General features: G+C 40.5%; 1 protein-coding gene across 1 annotated transcript; it reads right to left on the bottom strand.

Moving 5' to 3' along the window:
- Positions 1-20,646: 20,646 nt before the first annotated feature.
- On the bottom strand, positions 20,647-21,882 carry LOC149008476 (uncharacterized). Its single transcript, XM_089167242.1, has one exon. It carries the CDS (start codon positions 21,880-21,882, stop codon positions 20,647-20,649), a length of 1,236 nt encoding a protein of 411 aa, XP_089023368.1.

The following is a 21,882-nucleotide window of genomic DNA, read 5'->3' as shown; positions in this document are numbered from 1 at the left end:
CGAAAACCGTGAGCAGAAATACATATTGGCTAAAGGATGCTTATAGGAACTGTTTAAAACGACCGTGGAATGTAATTCATCTCAAGAAATATTATCAATAGAAAGGAAACTAGATTTTTAGGTATTCTTGAAGAAATCATCTTATTAATCGTTGTCATCAAAAAATTCTTCTTCATTTAGTTCAAAAGATATTCTTGGCGAACCAGTCTCCTGATCATGCCTTTCAACGATGATCCAGGGTCATTCCTTCCGAGGGTGATCCCGACTTTCCGAAGTCAGGCTCAAGTAGCCAGCCTTTCGAGGTCTGATCATGCCTTTCAACGCTGATCTAGGGTCATTCCTTCCGAGGGTGATCCCGACTTTCCGAAGTCAAGCTCAAGTAGCCAGCCTTCCGAGGCCTGATTATGCTAGCTGATCACGGATCATTCCTTCCGAGGATGGTCCCGACTTTTCGTAAGTCAGGCTCAAGTAGCAAGCCTTCCGAGGCCTGGTCATGCTTTCCGAAGCTGATCACAAATCATTCCTTCCGAGGGTGGTCCCGACTTTTCATAAGTTAGGCTCAAGTAGCCAGCCTTCCGAGGCCTGGTCATGCTTTCCGAAGCTGATCACGAATCATTCCTTCTGAGGGTGGTCCCGACTTTACGTAAGTCAGGCTCAGGAAGCCAGATTATGCTAGCTAATCATGGATCATTCCTTCCGAGGATGGTCCCGACTTTCCGAAGTCAGGCTCAAGTAGCCATCTCTCTAAGGCAGCCTTTTGATCGGAAACAAAGGAGCTAATTAATAAAATTACTCACAAAGCAGATTATTTAAGAATATATGATCGGTTATAAAAGCTTCATCAGTCGTATTCTCTTCAGGAATATTTCGTCAGAAGCTAATGAAGAGTGCAGGTTTGGTCAGAAGTGTATATCTAATCAGATATGCAATGGCCTGAAGATGATAGCCAATATTATAAAGAATCTCTTTAAAGTGCTATTTTGTCAAAGCCAAAAGGAGAAAAAGAAGAAAGAAGAAAATTCTATTGATGTAAAATATGGACAAAGTCAAAGACCTCATATACTTAAGAGGTTGACAAAAAAAGAGAGGTAAATTCATAAGCAAAGGAAATGTTTTCTTAAATTTTTGAACTTGCAGATGGATCAACATCTGCAGCATCATCAGCGGCAACTTCTTCATCATCTTGAAAAGGTGAGTCATCATCATTATCACCTAGATCACTAGCAAAATGATTATGAGCAGAACTGGAAGACTCATTATCATCATTATCAGTATCATCTTCTGACGAACTATCAGAGTTCGGGTATTTCAAATTCCTGAGATCAAAAAATGTTCTGGATGGGAGAAATTCTGGAGGCAGCAATTTGAAATCTATGTTGGAGTGAATCTTAAGGATTTCCGAGAAGATTTGGTCAAAACAGTCCTTCACCATGCTTTTGCAAAATCCGAGGAAAGATGGGTTATCTCCAACTTCCTTCATAGAAGAGGTAACTGAGTTGAGGACAATCTGATTTTCATTCTGTATTCTTTTCTTTTTCTGCCTCGAATTGTCCTCTTTCTGTCTCCATATCTTCATGCACTAAGGCTTTGTATCTGAGAGTCTCATCTAAAAGAGCATGAAGACTCACTTTTTCCTTTGAAATCAAGCCTAAGGAAACCTTAAGATTATCTTCTGGAAGGGTAACTTCGGGGATTTCTTCAAAGGGAGAAGCATTCTAGTTACTTTCTTCAGGAGGAGGAGCATTCTGGTTATTTTCTTCAAGAACGGGGGGTATGTTGATGTTTGGAATGACATCATCCAACACAGGGTTTGATAAAGGCAAAACAAAAGTAGAAGGCACATTCATAGAAACATTTTCTTTGGCAACAATTTCCATCGGAGGATTGAACACATCAACATTCACATCATATAACTGATCAGCAATTTCCTCAATAATATTACCTGCAGCATGAATTAGTATATCTTCAGCGATTTTCTTCAGATGATCAAGAGGATAGTCAAAAATTTCCTTACCTTGACCTTCATCCTCAACCATCTTTTCTGTGTAGATTGAAGTGTCATGGGATAACTCAGCTGATATGACTGGTAGTGTGTTTTCTCTGTTTTCTTCAACATTAGTTTCAATGACGGCGGGGATTTCTTCGAGAGGATTGTTTTCCTCATTAAGGGCTTCAACAGGAACATAATTGGATTCTTTTCTCTTCTTTTTCTTGGAACCAGATAACCCCTGGCTAGAAGCTGGACCTGTAGACCGAAGTCTACATCTCAGGGTGTTGGAAGTTCTGGAGGTCATCATCTTGGGACCAGGTGTTTTACTGGCAACAGTCTTCACGATTTGAACATCAGGGTTTTCTCTGACGGAACCTTCTGGTGTCTGGTCAACTTTCTTCTAACCAAGGGAAGTTTCCTTCTCAGTAAACTTTCTTTTTGAGGAGCGAAGAGCAGTGTGTTTTCTTTTCTTGGAGGGTTTGACAACCTTCGAATCAGATTTTTCTTCTTCTAAGACAACCCTTCGAAGTTCAGCGACACTAGGAATTGGGCGAACAATAGTTTCTCTAGATGCATAAAATGAAGACAAGGTTTAAAGGAAAAGTAGTGGTAAAGAGAGGAAAGGTATATCATTATTATTATTCTTACCTAGGAAGAGACCGTGTTTGATTAGGCTTGCATCTGTTTTTAAGATGGCCGCGTGAATTGGAGCTCCAGTAGGAATCAAACCCCAAGTTTCCCGGTCATATTCATTGAGTTCTGGACACACTTTCAAGGGGACAGGGAGTTCAAAGAGTGTAAACAGCATCGGAAGCAAAAATTTGGATTCGGAATGGCGCAGAAAAAATACTTTTCTTGCCACTGTTTGTTATCATGGGGAATAGAAGAGTCAATGAAAATCTTGGATTCTTTACATTTGAAATACAGGTTCTTCTAGCAAAGTGAAGATATCCGCGTTCGTGGGATACTTTCAGAGTGTAATAGTTCCTGAAAAGATCGACAGAGGGGGTGCGTTTCATTCTGAGAATGAAGGCGAAAAAGCAGTAAATCAAACTCCAACTGTTTGGAGTGAGTTGAGAGGGACAGACATGATAGTAATCTAACAAAGACTGAACTATTGGGATCAAAGGAATTCTGAAACCTGAATCGAGATGGTCAAGATGAATGGTGATGACTCCTGGATCAACTGAATAAGGACGGTCAGAAGGTTCGGGAACCCATATTCTAGCGTCAGAAGTGATATGGTAACTTTCCAAATAAGAAGCCAGATGAGACTTCTTTATTTTGGGTCCATCTTCTCCTTGGACATGTCTACAGGAGTATAAACAACGATGGCTTCGTCGTGAGCGTACGGAGTGGGTTTCAAGTCTGAGGAATTCTGATGAGAAGAGGAGGCCCTAGACATATCTTTCAGTCATTCAATGTTTAAAGGAATAATGGACTGAGTGGAGGTACTCGGTGCTGAAGGGTTTAAAGCAGGATCCATGGTGGAAGCAGGAAAGGAAGAAGAAGAAAACTTGAAGGATAAAATTTGAAGAAAAGTGATATAAAAAAAATGGCGGATAAGTGTATTTGATATTCTCGAAAGAGGAGGACAGAGTACGGAGGAGAACAGGTGAAAGTTGACAGATAAATATATAAAGAGTGAAGAGGGGCGAAAGGAGATTTCTTGAAAAATGGGGGGAAAATACACGATGTTCCAAGATCAATGGTCATTACTTTTCATAACCGACGCGTGGAATCAATCGATGAATTTGGGAAAATTGCGGTTAGGAATGCGAGGATGATATATGAAAAGTAAGGGAGAACATGATGACTGTACGTGGGGAAGAGACAAAATTTATGATCAAGCAGCGATAACGTTAAGGAAGATGAGAAGTTATATTTAGGAACTTGTTAAAAGTCTGACAAAAAGAGATTTTAGCCGGTTTGCAGGATGATTTGGGGGCTGAGTACAGAGATGTGATAATCACGCAAGATGGTTCTACAATTACAAAAGATATGATTTTATAAGGGGGAGAGCTATAAGTCAATTTTCAAGTTAATGATGATATGATGGCTTGGCGTCATAGTTTTTTGGGAAACAAAAAGTACCTTGGGAAAAGACCTAAGAGCTGAGCAGGGTATGTAGGATGATTTTGATGGACAGGTTCAAACCCGTTGATCAGAGTCTCGTGTAAATTCAACCTGATCAGCAGGCTTGGGGCTTGTGTTGTGGCTAAAATATCCACTTCCAGTTTATATCAGTCTCATCAGGCTTAACCGGGTTCGAATGATGAGATGAAAGAACTTATGAGTTCACTCTAGATTATAAAGAAAGGATGATCAACACCATCCAATCAGGAGCGATGATCCGATGGTCATGATTGAAAGTATTATGAGCAGGAAAGTTTATATAAAAGGGAAAGGAGGATTCGTAAAGAGGTAAGTCTCTGAGATCAACCAAAAAACACTGATTGACTCTGATTTGACTCCATTAGAGCACCTTAGAAGCTCTTTTGAGCTCTAGAGCATCGTCTTCACCATTCTGACTAGGACGTCGAAGATGTGACGCCGATCAAGACGATCGGCTCCGTTTCTCACTGGTGTTCTATTTTTCAGGAGTGGAAGGTTGATTGACTGAAGAGCAAACCAGATCGATCCAGATATGAGGAGTTTGGTGCGAAGGAGACGGTTCAAGGCGATCGGCAATTTTAGCACCAACACAAAGACATCTGCATTTTGTTGAAGAAATTTTTTCAATTGGTCCTTGTCTTGATTGGTCTGATCAGCCCCAATCATGGTTCCCTTGTCTGGATTTTCAAGACCAAAACAAATTTTTTTCCAGCTTTTCTACTGGTTCTCCTCTTTGAATTTTTTCTTCATCCCTATTATCCATGACCTCCACAGTAAGAGCAAGAGCTTTACCTTGTGATTTTGAATCTTTCAAAAAAGTTGTATAGCTTTGTCTCAAAGTTCTTTGATCAGATTTGCACTCTTCAATGCCTCCTTCAGTTGGGAATTTTACTTTCAGATGTCTCGTTGAAACCACAGCTCCAATAGCATTCAGTGTTGGTCTTCCCAGAATTATATCGTAAGCTGACAGATTCTTTATCAACAAGAATTTAGTAACCGTAGTTACTGTTTGTGGATGTGTTCCCAATGTGATTGTTAACTCCACAGTTCCCTCTACCGAAGTAGATTCTCTAGAAAATCCAAATAATCTTGTTCCGCAAGGCTTTATCTTGACCGTATCCATCTTCAACCGTTGAAAGGCCTCATAAGACATAATGTCTACAGAAAACCCCGTATCAATTAAAACCCTGTGAATATCCCTGTTTGCCACCTCAATGACTACCACAATGACATCATCATGTGGCTCTTGAATTCCATCCATCTCCTCTTCTGTGAAGACTATCTCCTTCATCTTCTTGATTCTTTTAGGAATAACATGAGATTCGATAGCATTGACATAACTGGCATGTGCCTTAGACTTTGAAATTGAATTTAAATCTGAACTCCCCAGAATGGTCATGACAGGAGACTGCTTCTGTTGAACCTGCTGGTTTTCCTGATGTTTAGCATTTTCATCTGGAGAATTAGATTGAAAATCTCCTTTCGCCTGATCCTCCCATACTGGTGTCCGGTTATCCCATCTTCTCGGCTGATCAAAAACATTTCTCCGGTTACCTCCATTTCTCCTTTGAACATAGTGATCCAGTCTCCCTTGAGTGATTAATCGTTCAATTTCATTTTTCAAGATTCTGCAATCATCAATATCATGACCATGATCCCTGTGATATCTGCAAAATCTGTTTGGATTCCTCTCATCTGCCTTTGCTATCATTGGTAATGGCCATTTTATAATTCCCTGATGTTGAATTCGCATCAGAATTTTCGACCTTCTAGTATTAAGAGGAGTGTAATTTTCTTGGAATGGCCTCAGAATATCCCTTCTGAATTGACGATTAGGACCATTTCTTGGAAAATTTCTATTATTCCTTCGATCCCTCTGATCAGATCTCATGACTCCATCTTCTTTCTTTTTGCCTCCGTCGCCATCAGTCTCCTTCCTCGCCCGGAGAATATCTTTCATATTAGCATACTGATTACAGCGAGTTGTCAACTCTGCAATGTTGGCTGGCTTGTTCATGATCAGGAATTCTAACAAATGATTGTCCGTCAGACCTCTAAACATAGCATCATACGCTACTGCTTCATTCAAGTTTTTTATCTGAATTGATTCTTGATTGAATCTTTTTATATAACTTCGAACTGACTCTCCTGATTTTTGGCGAATTGCAGCCAAATTATCCACGGTTTTACTACTCTTCATACTACTTTGGAATCTCGACAAGAATATTTTTGTCAGATCTTTGAAATCCCTAATAGAATCCAGTAATAAACTGAAGAACCAAGTTGTTGCAGGACCTTTCAACGAAGATGGAAAGGATCGACACTTTAAAACATCAGAATTACCTGCCAGCATCATAACGGAATTGAATTGAGCCAGATGCCCCATCAGATCTGTGCTTCCATCATACATCATGAATACCGGAAGCTTAAAATTGTGCGGCAATGGCGCTGACATAATATCCTTAGAAAATGGATTCTGATTCATCGCTTTTTCCACCTTTTCTCCGTTATCTTTGTTCGTCAATCGTTGAATTTGATCATCCAGGATACGAAATCTTCTACTGATTTCAGATCCGTGAACCTTAGATCTGCTACTTTCTGACCTCCTTGTTTCTCTTTTATCTCCCCGATCTCCAAAACTTCTGCTTTTTTTTACTTTGAATGTGGCTTAATCGATCGTCCTTGGATGATCCTTGATCTTCAGATTCTAGAGGAATATAATGCGGATCTGCACTTTCTCCCAATCCTTCCCTGAGAATTGATCTTCTTTGGCCTTCTCTTGACCTCTGGATCTGAGGATTCGGTACAGAGATCGTTTCAGCACGAGAAAGAGTTCGAGATCTTCTAGCTGGTGAGATTGGAACTCTTCCCTTTGGCTGAATTCCAATTTGCTTGATGAACGTCCTCATCAGATTTTAAGTTTCCAGTATTTGATGTTGCATACTTTCGAATCGCTTAGTAATTTGATTCGGATCCAGCTCCAGATGAGATGCCGTCAACGTATCTGCGAGTTGCTTCTCCTGTCTTTTGAACATCTCAGCAGGATGAGGTGAGCGATCTTCAGTCATCCTTTGTCTCTGCCGAGTCTGCATAGTCGGAATTTGCAGTACTGGAATCGTTTCTCTTGTTCTCCTTTTCGGATTTACTCTCCTTGGTTCCCTCTGGCTTGTTTCTGCCATTTCAGCCGATAATACCTCTTCTCGCTCAGGTGATTGAGCCATAACCTCCGCTTTGAACTTGTGACATCCAGCCCAAACCTAGCCCGGGATACCCTATTTGTTTTGGGATAAAGAAAGACTTGTTTAATGTTAGACCTTGAAGTTGGACCTTGATTTCAATGTTGTTATCTTTGAAAGCCTTAGGAGGCCATATCCGGCCTTATCCTTACCCTGACCCGGCCCGGAATTTGTATTGTCTGTTGATCCAATGACCCGAAGTGGTGGGAAAAGTCCTTGTATACCCTTTTGGTTGATGATTTGGTGTCGGAGCCCAAGCCCATGGACATTGACGATGATGCCCCTCACTTGAGAGCGTTGTCAGTGTTAGTTTTGAATCTGCGCACCGAAGAGGGGTGAATTAGTTGGTAGACCTAATGAACACCTGTGCACAATCCAAAAGTATTTCCCGAAACTAGACTTCTTGATGGACTTGTAGGAGAAAACCCCACCCAATTTGACCCCATATAGCCCTCCAAATCCCTGTCCGAAGTTGCTGAACTATGTCTGGCAAATCCTGCTTGCGCATCGAAGAAGGTGAGCTTAGTTGGTAGACCTAATGAACTCCCATGCTTGATCCAAAGGTATTTCTGGAAACTAGACTTCTTTATTGACTTGTAGGAGAAAACCTCACTCAATTTGACCTTGTATAGCCTTCCGAATCCCTGTTCGAAGTTGCTGAACTATTCCTGAGACTCTGTTGGTCGATACTATTGGTCGATACCATCAACCCGATGTATCAACCAATAGAGTTGCTGTCAGCAACTTTTGCCCAGTTCTGATTCGTTTGATCTCCGATTGTTCTGATTTTTTCTCTAACCTTTCATATATGCTTGTTTAGGACTTTAAGACTATTTGGGCCACTGCTTGTGATCTTGGACCATTCTCTTCTCCGATTCAAGGTAAGGATAGTTATCGATGTAATTACCTAGGATATGGAAATCTTGACTTGGTATTCCTATCCTAGTAAATATAGTTTCTAGTTCATATTCTTATCATGTTAGACTTGCTACATATGTCTTTTAACAGTAGCTTTGTGTTTACATTATATTACTTCAATGTTGTATCATGTTTATCAATTTCAATATATGATGACTTATGTCAATGTCATGAATCGAATGTTTATTATGACGTTGTATCTTGTGAACTGATATGATGAACTTGGGCATGTGATTGCTTAAGTATAACTTGGGATTGAGGGGTACCCTACTGGTGCTTCTGTCCTTGGACATCGGAGGGAATAGTATGGGATGTTCTCCGAAGGTGTCCATTGACGCTTTCCCAGGTTATTGAATGACATGCATAGGACTTGTCTAGATGTATGGCTAGGATGTCCCTATCATATCAGACCCGATTCGGAAGGGCATTGAGACCGAACAACCCGTGGTAGTAGTGTGGATTTGTGGGCGCTCAAGACCGGTATCCACTCCGTGAGAGGACATAAATTGCATTACGGTTACCCGAAAGGGGCCATTTATTGGTAGGGTTACAAATGGCTAGACTTGGGCTCACGGGCACTCAAGACCGGTGAAATGATCCGTGAGAGGGACGTGAGAGCTTCCCGTTTACCATTTGTGGATGACCAATAGGGTTGATGAGTCCGGTGAGTAATATCCGTGACTCTAGTGTGAAGGATACCGGAAAGGATCCCGAGAGGGGAGGAATGGAAGTATCTGGAACTGGCATGATATGATTAAGTAGATGACTTGCATTGGGCTAGGCTATACCCTGACATGCGCCAATACTTAGACCAAACGGTGATGTGAGAGAGCGGTGACCGAAACCCCCAACCATGGATTTGTCCGAGAGGGATGCGGGGACCCAATTCCCCCCGGTGATGAGTGACTGAGACTACCTAAAGAAGTATGGTGCTATGACTTAAAGCATGTCTACCATAGATGACCAGCATACTTAGAATAAAGTCATATTGCATTATATGCCTCATATCATCTGCATCATTTTATGATTATCTTGTGGTTTATGTGTGGTGGGATAACTTCCTTGCTGAGTTCTTTTGAACTCATTCCTTTTCTGTTGCAATATTTTGTTAGGCTATTCTACAGGTGATTACTCTGATGGCACCCTCCCTGAGGCGGACCCGGATAGCTCATACTACCATCCGGAGGCTGGCTACGTTGAAGACTTCGGTGACCATACCGAAGAAGATTACCAGGCGTACCAGGGTTAGCCCCGGAGTCGTATGGGAGTAGTCATGTTGGGTCTCCATGATCCTCAACTTTGAAGAAGATATATTTATTATGGAGGAGACTTATGAGTAGTTCCCCTTCTTTTGTGACAGTATACTTAAAGAAATTGTAATAACTTTAACTTACCTTTATAACTTGAGACGTGTACTTAACTAAATTTTGACCTCACTTCCGTTTGGTGAAGGAGTGGATTCCGCCCATTGCCTTCTTAAGTTATCTGATTTGATATTTATTTCCGCACTCTGATTATGTCTGACACCTTATTTTTGAATTCCATGATCATTCATTGTTAGTTTATGATTATTATCTGTTCATGATTGTATTATCGTCGATGTGGATTATGTGGTCCCTGAACTATGGATCTTCGGGGCTGTGGATCACATCCCGGGTATGCCAGATAGGGTACCGGCTGGGTGGATGTGACAGAACTTGTTCGAGTTAGTTTCCCACAGACGGCGCCAAAATGTTGGTGCTAAAATTGCCGATAGCCTTGAACCTCCACCTTTGCACCGAACTCCTCAGATCTAGATTGATCTGGTTGGTTTGATTCCTCTGTCAGTCTCTCGTTCACTGGAAAAATGAAACACACCGATTAGAAACGGAGCCGATCGTCTTGATCGGCGTCGCGTCTCCGACGGTTTAGTCAGGTATGAGAATATAATTCCTTCGAGCTCGCAGGAGCTTCTAAGCTATTTTTAATGGAGTAAATTAGGAATTGTCCAGTGTTGAACTGATCTTAGAGAGACTTACCATTTACGAATCCTTCTTCCCCTTTTATATAGATTTTCCCGCTCATAATGCTTTCAATCATGACCGTCGGATCATTGCTTCTGATTTGATGGTGTTGATCATCTTTTCTTTATAATCTCGGGCGGACCCACAGGTTCCTTTATCTCATCTGCTTAATCCAATTAAACCTGATTAGACCGGTATAAACCAGAAGTGGATATTTTAGTCACAACAACACCAAACTTATTTTTCATTTCATAATTTATTTTCAACAAAATTCACTAAATCATTTTTCATTCTTGACCAATAATGAATTCTTGTACTAATTTCTTTAAATAGACATAATAGAGAATGAGAATTGATACAAAAAAGAGCCTTAATCTTGGGGTGATGATGTTAGAGTAAGAGTTAAAAAAAAAGAAAAAGAAAAGGAGACTCTCTAGAGTTGGTGAGACCTCGAACCAGATACATTTTTTATGGGCCAACTCAGTAAAACTCAAGGCCCCATCTCGAGGGGTTTTAAGGTCTAGGTTAGGCTCAAACTTGATAGTTAACCTAATTTGTGCATTCTAAACATACTAATAGCCTTAGTTTATGAGAAAACAACCCTAAATATGAGTTATAACTCAAACCTAAGTTAAAACTAAAGTGTTATAAAAATGAACATGCAATTTTATAAAACATGAAATATAAAATCTATAAGGTATATAAATGGAAAACGAGTATAACAATAGAATTCCATGCATGAGTACAATATAGCATTACATTCTTCATTCTCACGAGTACAATAATACGACATTATAAGTTCAATATAAATCATACGTTCATGACAGAAGTGTCGAGTATGGATCATTCTTCACAATCTGTTCTTCACAATGTGTTGAAGACAACCTTCCCCCTACCTATTGTGGCCTTGGTTAAAGAACTCCTTCAAATAGCCTTGTTTGGTCTTCCTTTCTTGATGCAGATGTACTTAACCTTGTTGCATGTTAAGATCTGGTGTCAATTGGCAAAAAAGGGGGTTTGGAGTGGTTTTGACAAGTTCAGAGGTGATAGACAAGAAGAGACAACGATGTAGGGTGAGATGTTGACCTGTCTTGCTTGAGACAGATGGATTTTAAGTGGCTGAGTGGATCAAGAGTTTTACGATTCTTGAGAGTTCACATGAGATCTTGTATCGGATTTCAAAATAGCCCTTATGAAAAATCACTTTTATTATTCCTAAACCATAACCATCTAGTGGTACCCCACCCACTAACATTGTTCAATTTCTTCCTCTGCTTCTCCTGCACCCTTCTCTATAATCTCCTGCATCACTACCACATTAATTCTTGGTGTGAATTTGGCTCCTAGGTTTTTTCTGTCTGGATAAAAATAATTCTAGCTCCAATGGCTACAATGGAACTTCATATTATGGAAGTAACTATTGCACGAGGGAGATTGACGGATAAAATTCAAGGGAGGTGAATCCAGAGACGACTTCATTCATAGTCACAACCCATCGTAGGTACGTTTTCCATTCTTTCCAAGCACAGCCAACCAAGCGCACTCTCCCTCTAAACTCATGAAAGTATAAAAAATGTTGGAAATAATTGTGCAATTTTTAGGAACTTGGGAGCAAGTGCGAGTTGTTAAATTGAAGAAGACGAAGGAGAGAGAAAGTGAGAGAGATTGAATGTTAGAGAATAGCACATATGCATTATTTCTCATTTTGTAATGTTTTCACATTCTATAAATATAACACTATGATCTCATATTGAGATCATGAGTTCATTCATTTAACATGGTATCATCACCGAAGGTTCGCTCCTGAGGACTTTTTGGTCTTTTTCTCCTTGCTCGCCTGCGCTCCTTTTTCTCTCTCCTCTCTTGATCGGTTCTTGATCTTTTCTTGCTTTCCCTGTTTTCTGATACGGTTACATCTGCATCTGCCCCTTCCATGGCGTTTTCGACTGGTTCTTCTTCTTCATCAATGGGTTTTTCCAATATCCATCATTTTCTCTCAATTAGGTTAACTTCTGAGAACTATCTCGTTTGGCAGAGTCAATTTCTTCCTCTACTTCGATGTTATGGCATGATGGGGCTGATTGATGGTATACACCCTAGGCCTTCACCATTCTTGGATTCCACTTCGTCTTCCCCAATCGACAATCCTGACTTCCTAACTTGGCAGTATCAAGATCAACTTCTGCTCAGTTGGATTTTGTCAAGTCTCACGGAGCCTGTTCATTCGCAAGTGGTAGGTCTGAGCACATCTGCTGAAGTCTGGTCTGCCTTGTCATCGGCATTTGCTTCTTCTTCTCAGGCAAGGGTTATGAAGTTGCATATGCAACTTCATCACGTTAAAAAGGGTTCTGATTCGATGGCAGACTATTTGCTCAAACCCAAGAAAATTTCTGATGCCCTTGCTCTCGCTTCTCAGCCGATCTCTGACTCAGATTTGGTGTTGTTTGTTCTTGGTGGTTTGAGCACTGAATATCAGGCGTTTGTTACCTCAGTCACTACTCGCGACACTCCGATCAAGATTTCGGATTTGTATGGTCTTTTATATTGTGAAGAGATGCGGTTATCTTCTGCTTTGCACGATCTTACCAATGTTACTGCTCAAGTGGCGACTACCTCTTCTCGCCTATCTCGCGGTGGTTCTGCCTTGCGTTCTTTCAATTCAGGGTTCTCTAATGGTCGTTTTGGTGGTCGTTTTGCCTCCTCTGGAGGGCGTTATGGTGGTCGTGGTTCATCTCTGTTTTGTCAGATCTGCGGTCGTCCAGGTCATAATGCCAAATCTTGCTTTCATCTTCAGCGCTATGCTTCAAGCTCTGTTTCAGGATCTGCTTCGTCTTGGAATTCTCCTAGAGCTAATGTTGCTACTTCAGGATCTGAGTCATAGAGAGCAAATCATGATGTTATGCATTGGATACCTGATTCGGGTGCTTCCCATCACATTACTTCTGATTTGAGTGCTCTCAGTTCACCGGCAGAGTATCTTGGTCTTGATTCAGTTAGTCTTGGCGATGGTTCAGGTCTGTCAATCTCTCATACTGGATCTTCGTCTTTTTCTGTTAATGATCATAATTTTCATCTTGCCAATGTTCTTCATGTACCTACTGCTGCTCATAACTTGTTGTCTGTGCATCGGTTTGCTTGTGATAATGATGTTGTGATTGAATTTGGTGCTTGTGGTTTTGTTATTAAGGATCGGTGCTCGGGCCTGGTCCTTCTCCAAGGTCCTGCTAATAATGGAATTTACAGACTCCCTGTGACTTTGCATGATAGTTCTGTTACTGCTTTTTCTAGTCTCTGTGTTTCTTCTGATGTTTGGCATTCTCGTTTAGGCCATGCTAGTTTTCCCACTGTGACTCGTTTACTAAATCAATTTCACCTACCCTCTTCTGGTTCTTGTTCCTCTTCTGTTTGCTCTGCTTGTCAATTAGGTAAATCACACAAGTTACCTTTTCTTTCTTGCTCCACAACTACTTCTGCCCCACTTCAACTTGTTTACTCTGATTTGTGGGGGCCTTCATTTGTTCTTTCTAATGATGGTCATCGTTATTATATTTCCTTTGTAGATGATTTTACCCGCTTTACATGGCTGTACACAATTACTAAAAAGTCTGATGCTCTTCAGGTTTTTCAAATCTTTAAGGCTCTTGCTGAAAATCAATTCTCTTGCACTCTTAAAAGCTGTCAATTTGACTGGGGTGGGGAATTTAGGAGTTTTACAACTTTTTTACAGTCTTGTGGTATTATTCATCGGTTGTCATGTCCTCACACATCTGAACAAAATGGCCGTGTTGAACGTAAACACTGTCATATTGTGGAAATGGGTCTTTCTTTACTTTCTCACTCTGGTTTGCCATTAAAATTTTGGTCTGAGGCTTTTTCTACTGCTGTCTTCATCATTAATCGCCTACCTACTACTGCTTTAAAGTCTGACACTCCTTTTCATAAGCTTTTTAATCGCCATCCAGATTATACTTTTCTTAAAGTGTTTGGCTGCAGTTGTTTTCCATGTCTACGACCTTTTCATAATCATAAACTCAGTTTTAGGTCATCTGCCTCTGTTTTTATTGGCTACAGTCCTAAACATCATGGGTATAAATGCTTGTCCTTATCCACTGGACGGGTTATCATTTCTCGTCATGTCATTTTTGATGAATCTTCTTTTCCATTTCGTGCATTGTCTTCTTCTTCTTCTCCTCTATCACAATCTCCTTTATATGTTTCTTCTCCTTCTTTACTAGCACATTCATTTTTCAAATCAGCTTCTCAAAATTGTGCTTCTATTTTTCCTTCTTCACATGGGAATCCTTGTAATACCTCACATATATTACAAGACAATTCTGGAGAATCAGCCCCTGCACTCACTGTTCTGAACAACCAACCAGTTGCTGTTATGAACAATCAACCAGTTGCTGCTCCTGGTTCTAGGCTACTGCAAGAAGGCTTCTCCTCCTCTGTTTCAGATTGTATGTGTCACATCCACCCAGCCGGTACCCCATTTGGAATACCCGGGATGTGATCCACAGTCCAAGGATCAATGATCTGAGGTCCATGCCTCCCACATACACGGTAACACAATCATGAACAGTAATAATCAATGGTAAAAACAACTAATATCAAGTATCATGAATAAGACAAGATTAACTAAATCAGAGTGCGGAATGTAGATAATAGATAAGGTATGATCAAAATCATAAAGGGTGAGAAGGTATGGTAGTCACCCTCTCAGAGCAGCGGAAAAGTATTAAATCAAGTTAGTTACATATCCAAGTATCACCGGAATAATTCAAGACAAGTTAATTACAAAATCTAAGGTTCCACAAATACACCAGGGGAATGGGGCACTATGCTAGGGTTTCTTCTATACTAATGGTAGTCTCCTCAACAGTATGGATGAAGTAAACCCAGCGCTGCCGCTCCCGCACAACTGTGGGGCTAACCTTGGTGCGAATAATAATCCTCCTCGGCTCCAATATACGAATCCTCACCGACGCCACTACCCGGAGGGTAGTATGTGGAATCATAGTCCGCCTCATAGGAGGTGCCATCGTTATCTTTGGTACCTGGAATGTAATCTAAAACATTTGCACAAAAGGAATGAGTTCGAAGAACTCAGCAAGGAAGTTATTCCATAATTAGAAATCATACACATTCAGTACATATAATAATGCAATGTGATATGGAACATATGATGCAGATATGAGCCTAACTCTATGAATGCTGGTCTCTAAGGTAGACATGCTTTAAGTCATAGCACCGTACTTCTCTGGGTCGTCAGTCACTCTCCCATTTCCATATCTTGGGAATGCCCGGGGAAGATCGGCAAAGTCATCAAAAACCATTGTAAGGGGAATCGGTCACCGCTCTCTCACATCACCATTTGGTCAAGTGCTTGGCGCATGTCACGGTAAAGCCTAGCCCAATGCAAGTCATCTACTCGATCGGTCAAGTCGGATTCAGATACGTCCATTCCTTGCCCCGGCGATCCTTTCCGGTATCCTTCACACTAGAGTCAGCGAAATCCCGGATTTCGGACTCATCAACCCTATTGGTCATCCACATATAGTAAACGGGAAGCTCTCACGTCCTCTCACGGATTGGTTACCGGTCTTGAGCGCCCGTGAGCCCAAGTCTATCCATATGCAACTCTACCAATAAATGGCCCCTTTCAAGTATCCGTAGCATGGTTTATGTCCCCTACCGGATTGGCTACTGGCCTAGAGCGCCCATCCAACCATACACTACCACGGGTTGTTCGGTCTCAATGCCCTTCCGATTCGGGTCTGACACGACAAGGATGAACCTAGCCACACAACTAGACACTCCTATGTATGTCATCCAATAACTCGGGAAAGTGTCGATAGGCACCATCGGAGAACATCCCATACTATTCCCTCCGATGCCCAAGGACGAAGTGTCGTAGGACACCCTCCAATCCCAAGTCATACGTAAGCAATCACACATCAAATCTCATCATTTCTCATGCATCCAATGCATATTCATAATAGTACTCAAATCATGATATTGAAACGAATCATTATAAACATAAGCAAATCAAAATGATAGAGTAACACAACAAATGTATAAAGATTTAAATGTTCTTGTTCTAACACATATGTATCAAGTATCATAATGATTGAAAGAAATTTAGGGATTTCATTCTTTGAATAAAGCATAGTTCAATATTTGATGACTTATATGTTTATGGATATAACCATCCTTACCTTGGATGAGTTGATGATGAATTGAGAATACCAAGAATAGTCCAATAGAAGTGTTAAGGCCCTAAACAAACATCAATAATAAGTTAGAAAACAAGTCGGGAAGATCGGATGTCATTTGAGTCAAAACTGACCAAGGTTGCTGTCAGCAACAACTTTGGTCGATGGTATCGACCAAAATGATCGACCAAAATAATCCTCGGGCAGAATAGTGGATTTTGGGGATTTTGGTCCGAAATGAGTCTTCCGGTGTTCGGATCAATCTGAAACTTGGAGGCATACTTAACAACAGTAGTAGGACACTATAAATCAAGGAATTAACCCAATCCAATGGTCTAATTAAAAAGCCCCAATTTGAGCTATCAAGTTCAAGTGATAAACATCATGGCATGAGTTGGAATTGATTGCATTGATGAGGAATAGCATGCAATAGCTAGAGGAACTAATAGAAATTCGATTGGAATCATATGGCAATGTTAAACATGAACATAATACACTTTATAGCTCAGTTTGATATCAAATGGTATGATGTTAATAGGTAAATCATGGAATACATATGCTAGGCATGAGATATAAGCATTAGCATCAATGAATGGCTAAGGGAATCATGGATTGAGCATGAGTAGGCACTTGGAGTGGTGGTTGCAAGGTTGCAGCACCATTCCAAATGTCCCATCAGCAAGATGACAATAGAAAAGAGTAGAAAATGGTAGGGTAGAGAGTGGAATGAAGAGTCATACCTTAGTGTAGAAGATGAAGGCAAGAATCAATGATAAACTAAGTGTCTTTGATGAGATACCCTTCACACTAACCAAGGAGCTGCTTTGGGAAGCTCTCCCCACGTTCCCAGGTGAGAAAAATGATTGCAAAAAGCTCAAGGCTCGAGGTCATATTAAATAGAAAAGGAATATTCCATGGAATCATTAACTTGGCAGACTGGGACATTTTGGTCGATGGTCCTTGGTCGATGGTATCGACCAAAATGATCGACCAAAATGTTTTCAGCAGAAAACTCAGGTTTAGAACAACAACTTCAAGTAGGGATTTGAAAGGCTATACAAGGTCAAATTGAGTGAGGTTTTCTTCCACAATTCAATCAAGAAGTCTAGTTTCGGGGAATACCTTCGGATTGTGCACATGAGGTCATTTGGTACATCAACCATATTAATCTTCTCCGATGCGCAAACTTTCCTTAAACACTGACAATGCATTTAAGCAAGGGGTATCATTGTCAATGTCCATGGGCTCGGTCTCCGAATCATGATCATCAATCAGGATGGTCCATAAATCTCTTCTTCCACCGCTTCGGGTCCTCGGACCTGAATACAACAGTGGATCCGGGTCAGGGTCAAGGTTAGAATAGGACTGGATATTACAGTATGCATGCACCTTCAGCAGTTGCTGTACCTGAAATTTCTGCAGCTGTTTTGGATCCTCTGCTGATAATTCCGAGGTTGCTGATACTACAAAAGACCTTTCAGAGGCTGCTGTTCATGGAAAATCTGCCACTGATTTGGGTTCTTTACCTGCACGTCATGAAGTTGCTGTTTACTCAAGTGATCCTCTTTTGGTTTCTTCAAATGGCTCTCTTACTTCTCTGAATGATGTACTTGTTGCTGCTGATCCTTCTCAGCTGAATCCCTCTACAGCAAACATTCAACCTCCTTGTGGGTCTCCTACTGCTGTTTTACATGATACGCTTGCAACAAATCCTCCTGATTTTGTTAATGGACTTTCTAATTTTGGTCATGCTGCTGTAAATAAACCAAGGATTGTCTATGAACATTTACCAGGGACTATTTCTGTTAATGATGTTTTTAATTCCCAACAGTTTGATGTCAACTCACATCCTAATGTGATCTCTAAACATCATATGGTGACTCGTTCAAAAGATGGAACCCGTACTCTCAAAGTACCTAAAAGCTACTATGCTTCTAGGTATCCGGTTCCCCTAGCTCTCCTTACTCATATCTCTTTTAACAACGACCCAACTTCTTATGGTCAAGCGTCCAAATCCCTTGTTTGGCGTACTGCAATGGATAATGAGTTTAATGCTCTTTTGACCAATCACACTTGGGTCCTCACACCTCCACCTTTGGACCATCGAGTTATTGGATGTAAGTGGCTTTATCGTATCAAACATAAGGCTGATGGAACCATAGACCGCTACAAGGCTCGTTTAGTGGCTAAGGGGTATACACAAGAATATGGGTTGGACTATGACGAAACTTTTAGTCCCGTGGTGAAACCCACTACTATCCGCATTGTTATTGCCTTGGCTGTCTCTTTCAACTGGCCTATTCGCCAACTTGATGTCAACAATGCATTTCTGAATGGTACCCTGACTGAGGAGGTCTATATGCAACAACCTCCTGGATATGTGGATTCTAGATATCCTTCTTATGTTTGCAAACTCAAGAAATCCCTATACGGTCTCAAACAGGCGCCTCGGGCATGGTTTCAGCGTCTTAGTACCTTTCTTCTCCATCATGGTTTTGCTGGTTCTAAAACTGATTCCTCATTGTTCATACGGCATCATCCTACAGCACCACTGTATGTCCTTGTTTATGTTGATGATATACTCATCACTGGGCCTTCTTCACATGCTATTGATGCTTTATTATGCACGTTATCTTCTGAGTTTGCTCTCAAAGATTTAGGCCCCGTTCCTTATTTTTTGGGAGTTGAGCTTATTCCTCTCAAAAACAGCATTCTTCTCTCACAACAAAAATATATTACTACTCTTCTAGATCGCGCAGACTTATTGGATGTAAAGCCTATTTCCACTCCGATGTCCTCCTCTCTTCGTTTTTCTAATGCAACTGATAAACCCATGGTTGATCCCACATTATATCAAAGCTTAGTTGGTGGTCTTCAATATGTCACTCTTACTCGCCCGGATTTATCATATGCAGTAAATAAGCTTTGTCAATTTTTGGCATCTCCACAGGAGGTTCATTGGGTTGCTCTTAAAAGATTGCTGCGTTACTTGAAGGGTACTCTATTATTTGGTCTTCATATCATGCCATCTTCTTCTACATCTTTAGACGCCTACTCTGATGCTGATTGGGCGGGTTGCGTTGTTGATCGAAAATCGCAAAGTGGTTATCTTATTTACCTAGGTCCCAATCTTATTTCTTGGCAATCCAAGAAACAGTCTCAGGTTGCTCGTTCTAGCACTAAGAGTGAACAGTGTGCTTTAGCCCTAGCTACTACCGAACTTACATGGGTTCAATCTCTTCTAAGGGAATTGGGGATCTCCCAAGCTTCTCCTCCAATCTTATGGTGTGATAATATTGGTGCCACATATTTGACAGCGAATCCCGTGTTTCATGCACGCACGAAGCATATTGAGGTTGATTTTCACTTTGTTCGTGACAAGGTTGCTAAGCATGATCTTTGTGTTCGCTATGTCTCTACCACTGACCAATTGGCGGATGTTCTTACAAAAGCCTCTCTTCTTGCTCGTTTTTGTCTTCTTCGGTCCAAACTCAAGGTCCTTGAGGGACCCTTGACTTTGCAGGAGGGTGTTAGAGAATAGCACATATGCATTATTTCTCATTTTGTAATGTTTTCACATTCTATAAATATAACACTATGATCTCATATTGAGATCATGAGTTCATTCATTTAACATTGAACAATGTTAGTGGGTGGGTCCACTTGGTGGATATTTAGGGATAACAAATAATTATACCATTCATTTCCTTATAGATGAAATACATGTGTTCATCAGTCACATCAAAAGTTTGAGATTAAACATAGAAGATACAATTTTTTATTTTATTTTAATTTAATGTGTCATTGATCTAAAGGAAAATGAACGGTCCATTTACTTGTCAAAAATGGACCTAGGAAATGGACCTGAAAAATTCTTCGTCCGAAGAGGGTGCATTTTAGTATTTCGTAACAGATAACTAGGTGATATCCCTTTGTTACTAACCATGTACTAAACTGTAGGGTCTCTCATTTATATTATTGATAACTCAAGAGGATAACATTAATATTGGAGGTAACTTGGGGTTCGCAATAAAACTTTGCCATAAAATTATGCCTGCATCCATCACATTGTATAACTTATATGGTTTTCCAAAGCATAAAACGTAGGAGATACTCTAACAAAAATGAACTCTTCTTTATGCATCTACTTGCTTTATTGCCAATTACTCTCAGAACAAATGGGCACTTGGATTCTCATAGACATATTCATCTAGCAAAAACTGGTCTTTGTTAAATTCTAAATCAACCCCTTCTTGGCCATCAAATTCATTAAGACCAATCAAACTCTCAATTGAGAGGTCATCATTTGAAAAGAGAACTTCATCCAGAAACTTCAAATCCTCTTTCAATGTCTCAGTTGGAGCTTTACATCCAACTGGTTCTTCCTTCACCCGTTTCACATTTGAAGATATCTTTCTCATGGGATCTTTAAATGATCTATTCAACCTTGCAGGCATGGTAGTGCTCCTTCTAATACCCTTCTTCAGATCTGTTCTTTTGCACTCAGTTGAAGTTTCTACTTTGGATAATGATTTGATCACAGGGTTTGTCTTGGATAATCCTTCCTTAGCATTCATTTTCTTCTCACTGAGTCTTGACCCGTTCGACGATCTTCGAGTTTGGGGTCTTTCACAAGACCCAATCTTCCTAACATTCTTACGAGGTGAAATGATAAAATCCCATGTTTTTTCAGCATTCCAGTCCAACTTTCTCTGCAATGGCCAGAAGAGAGGTTCATCAGCATCAACAGCTACTCCTTGGTTGGCAACCTCTGATACAAGCTTTGATGGAAAAGAAGAAACCAAGTTGATCTTGTAAGATGGGCTGGGGAAATCAGATTGGAGATCATCCAATCCAGGGACTTCATCAGATATCCATTCTGAGTCTTCTCTATCAAGATCCAATAGAGAAACCTGAACACCTGCTTCATCAAACTCACCTTTCAGAGAAGAAACACACTGATAAAAAGAAACCTGAATACCATTTTCCTTTGATTCCTCATTCCCAACCATTTTTAAGGTTCTTTCAAGAACCACAGATGCCTCTTCTATGGGACTTACAATAGACCCATCAAAGAAATGAAACTGTATGTTTAAGGCAAGATCAGAGCTTTCAGATTGAAACAATGAGAAAATTTTGTCACGAGAAGATAAATTCGATTGAAGATCATAAACATCCCATGGAATATGGTAATCAAAACTGAATGAAGGAGACTTACATTCTGAAGACAACCATATACGATCATACTCATCAGCAAATCTTGTATTTTCCGAATGCTCATCAGCAGCAAAAACCTTGGATTCATGTTTTTGGATTGCCATTCTTGCATCAGCTGTGTTGCCTGCGGAGTTTGATCTACAGACCTGATCAGTTCTTCGAGATATGGTACTGATGTTCTTATTCAT

This window comes from Hakea prostrata, chromosome 8 (assembly GCF_041222555.1).
Source record: "Hakea prostrata isolate BN-2017 chromosome 8, UWA_Hpros_2, whole genome shotgun sequence".
Taxonomy (NCBI): Eukaryota; Viridiplantae; Streptophyta; class Magnoliopsida; order Proteales; family Proteaceae; genus Hakea; species Hakea prostrata.
Note: the sequence above shows the minus strand (reverse complement) of the source record. Positions and strands in the feature narration are given on the sequence as shown.

Excerpts from the sequence above, each read along its gene's own strand:
- LOC149008476 (XM_089167242.1), bottom strand. The coding sequence starts at position 21,882 with ATGAATAAGAACATCAGTACCATATCTCGAAGAACTGATCAGGTCTGT.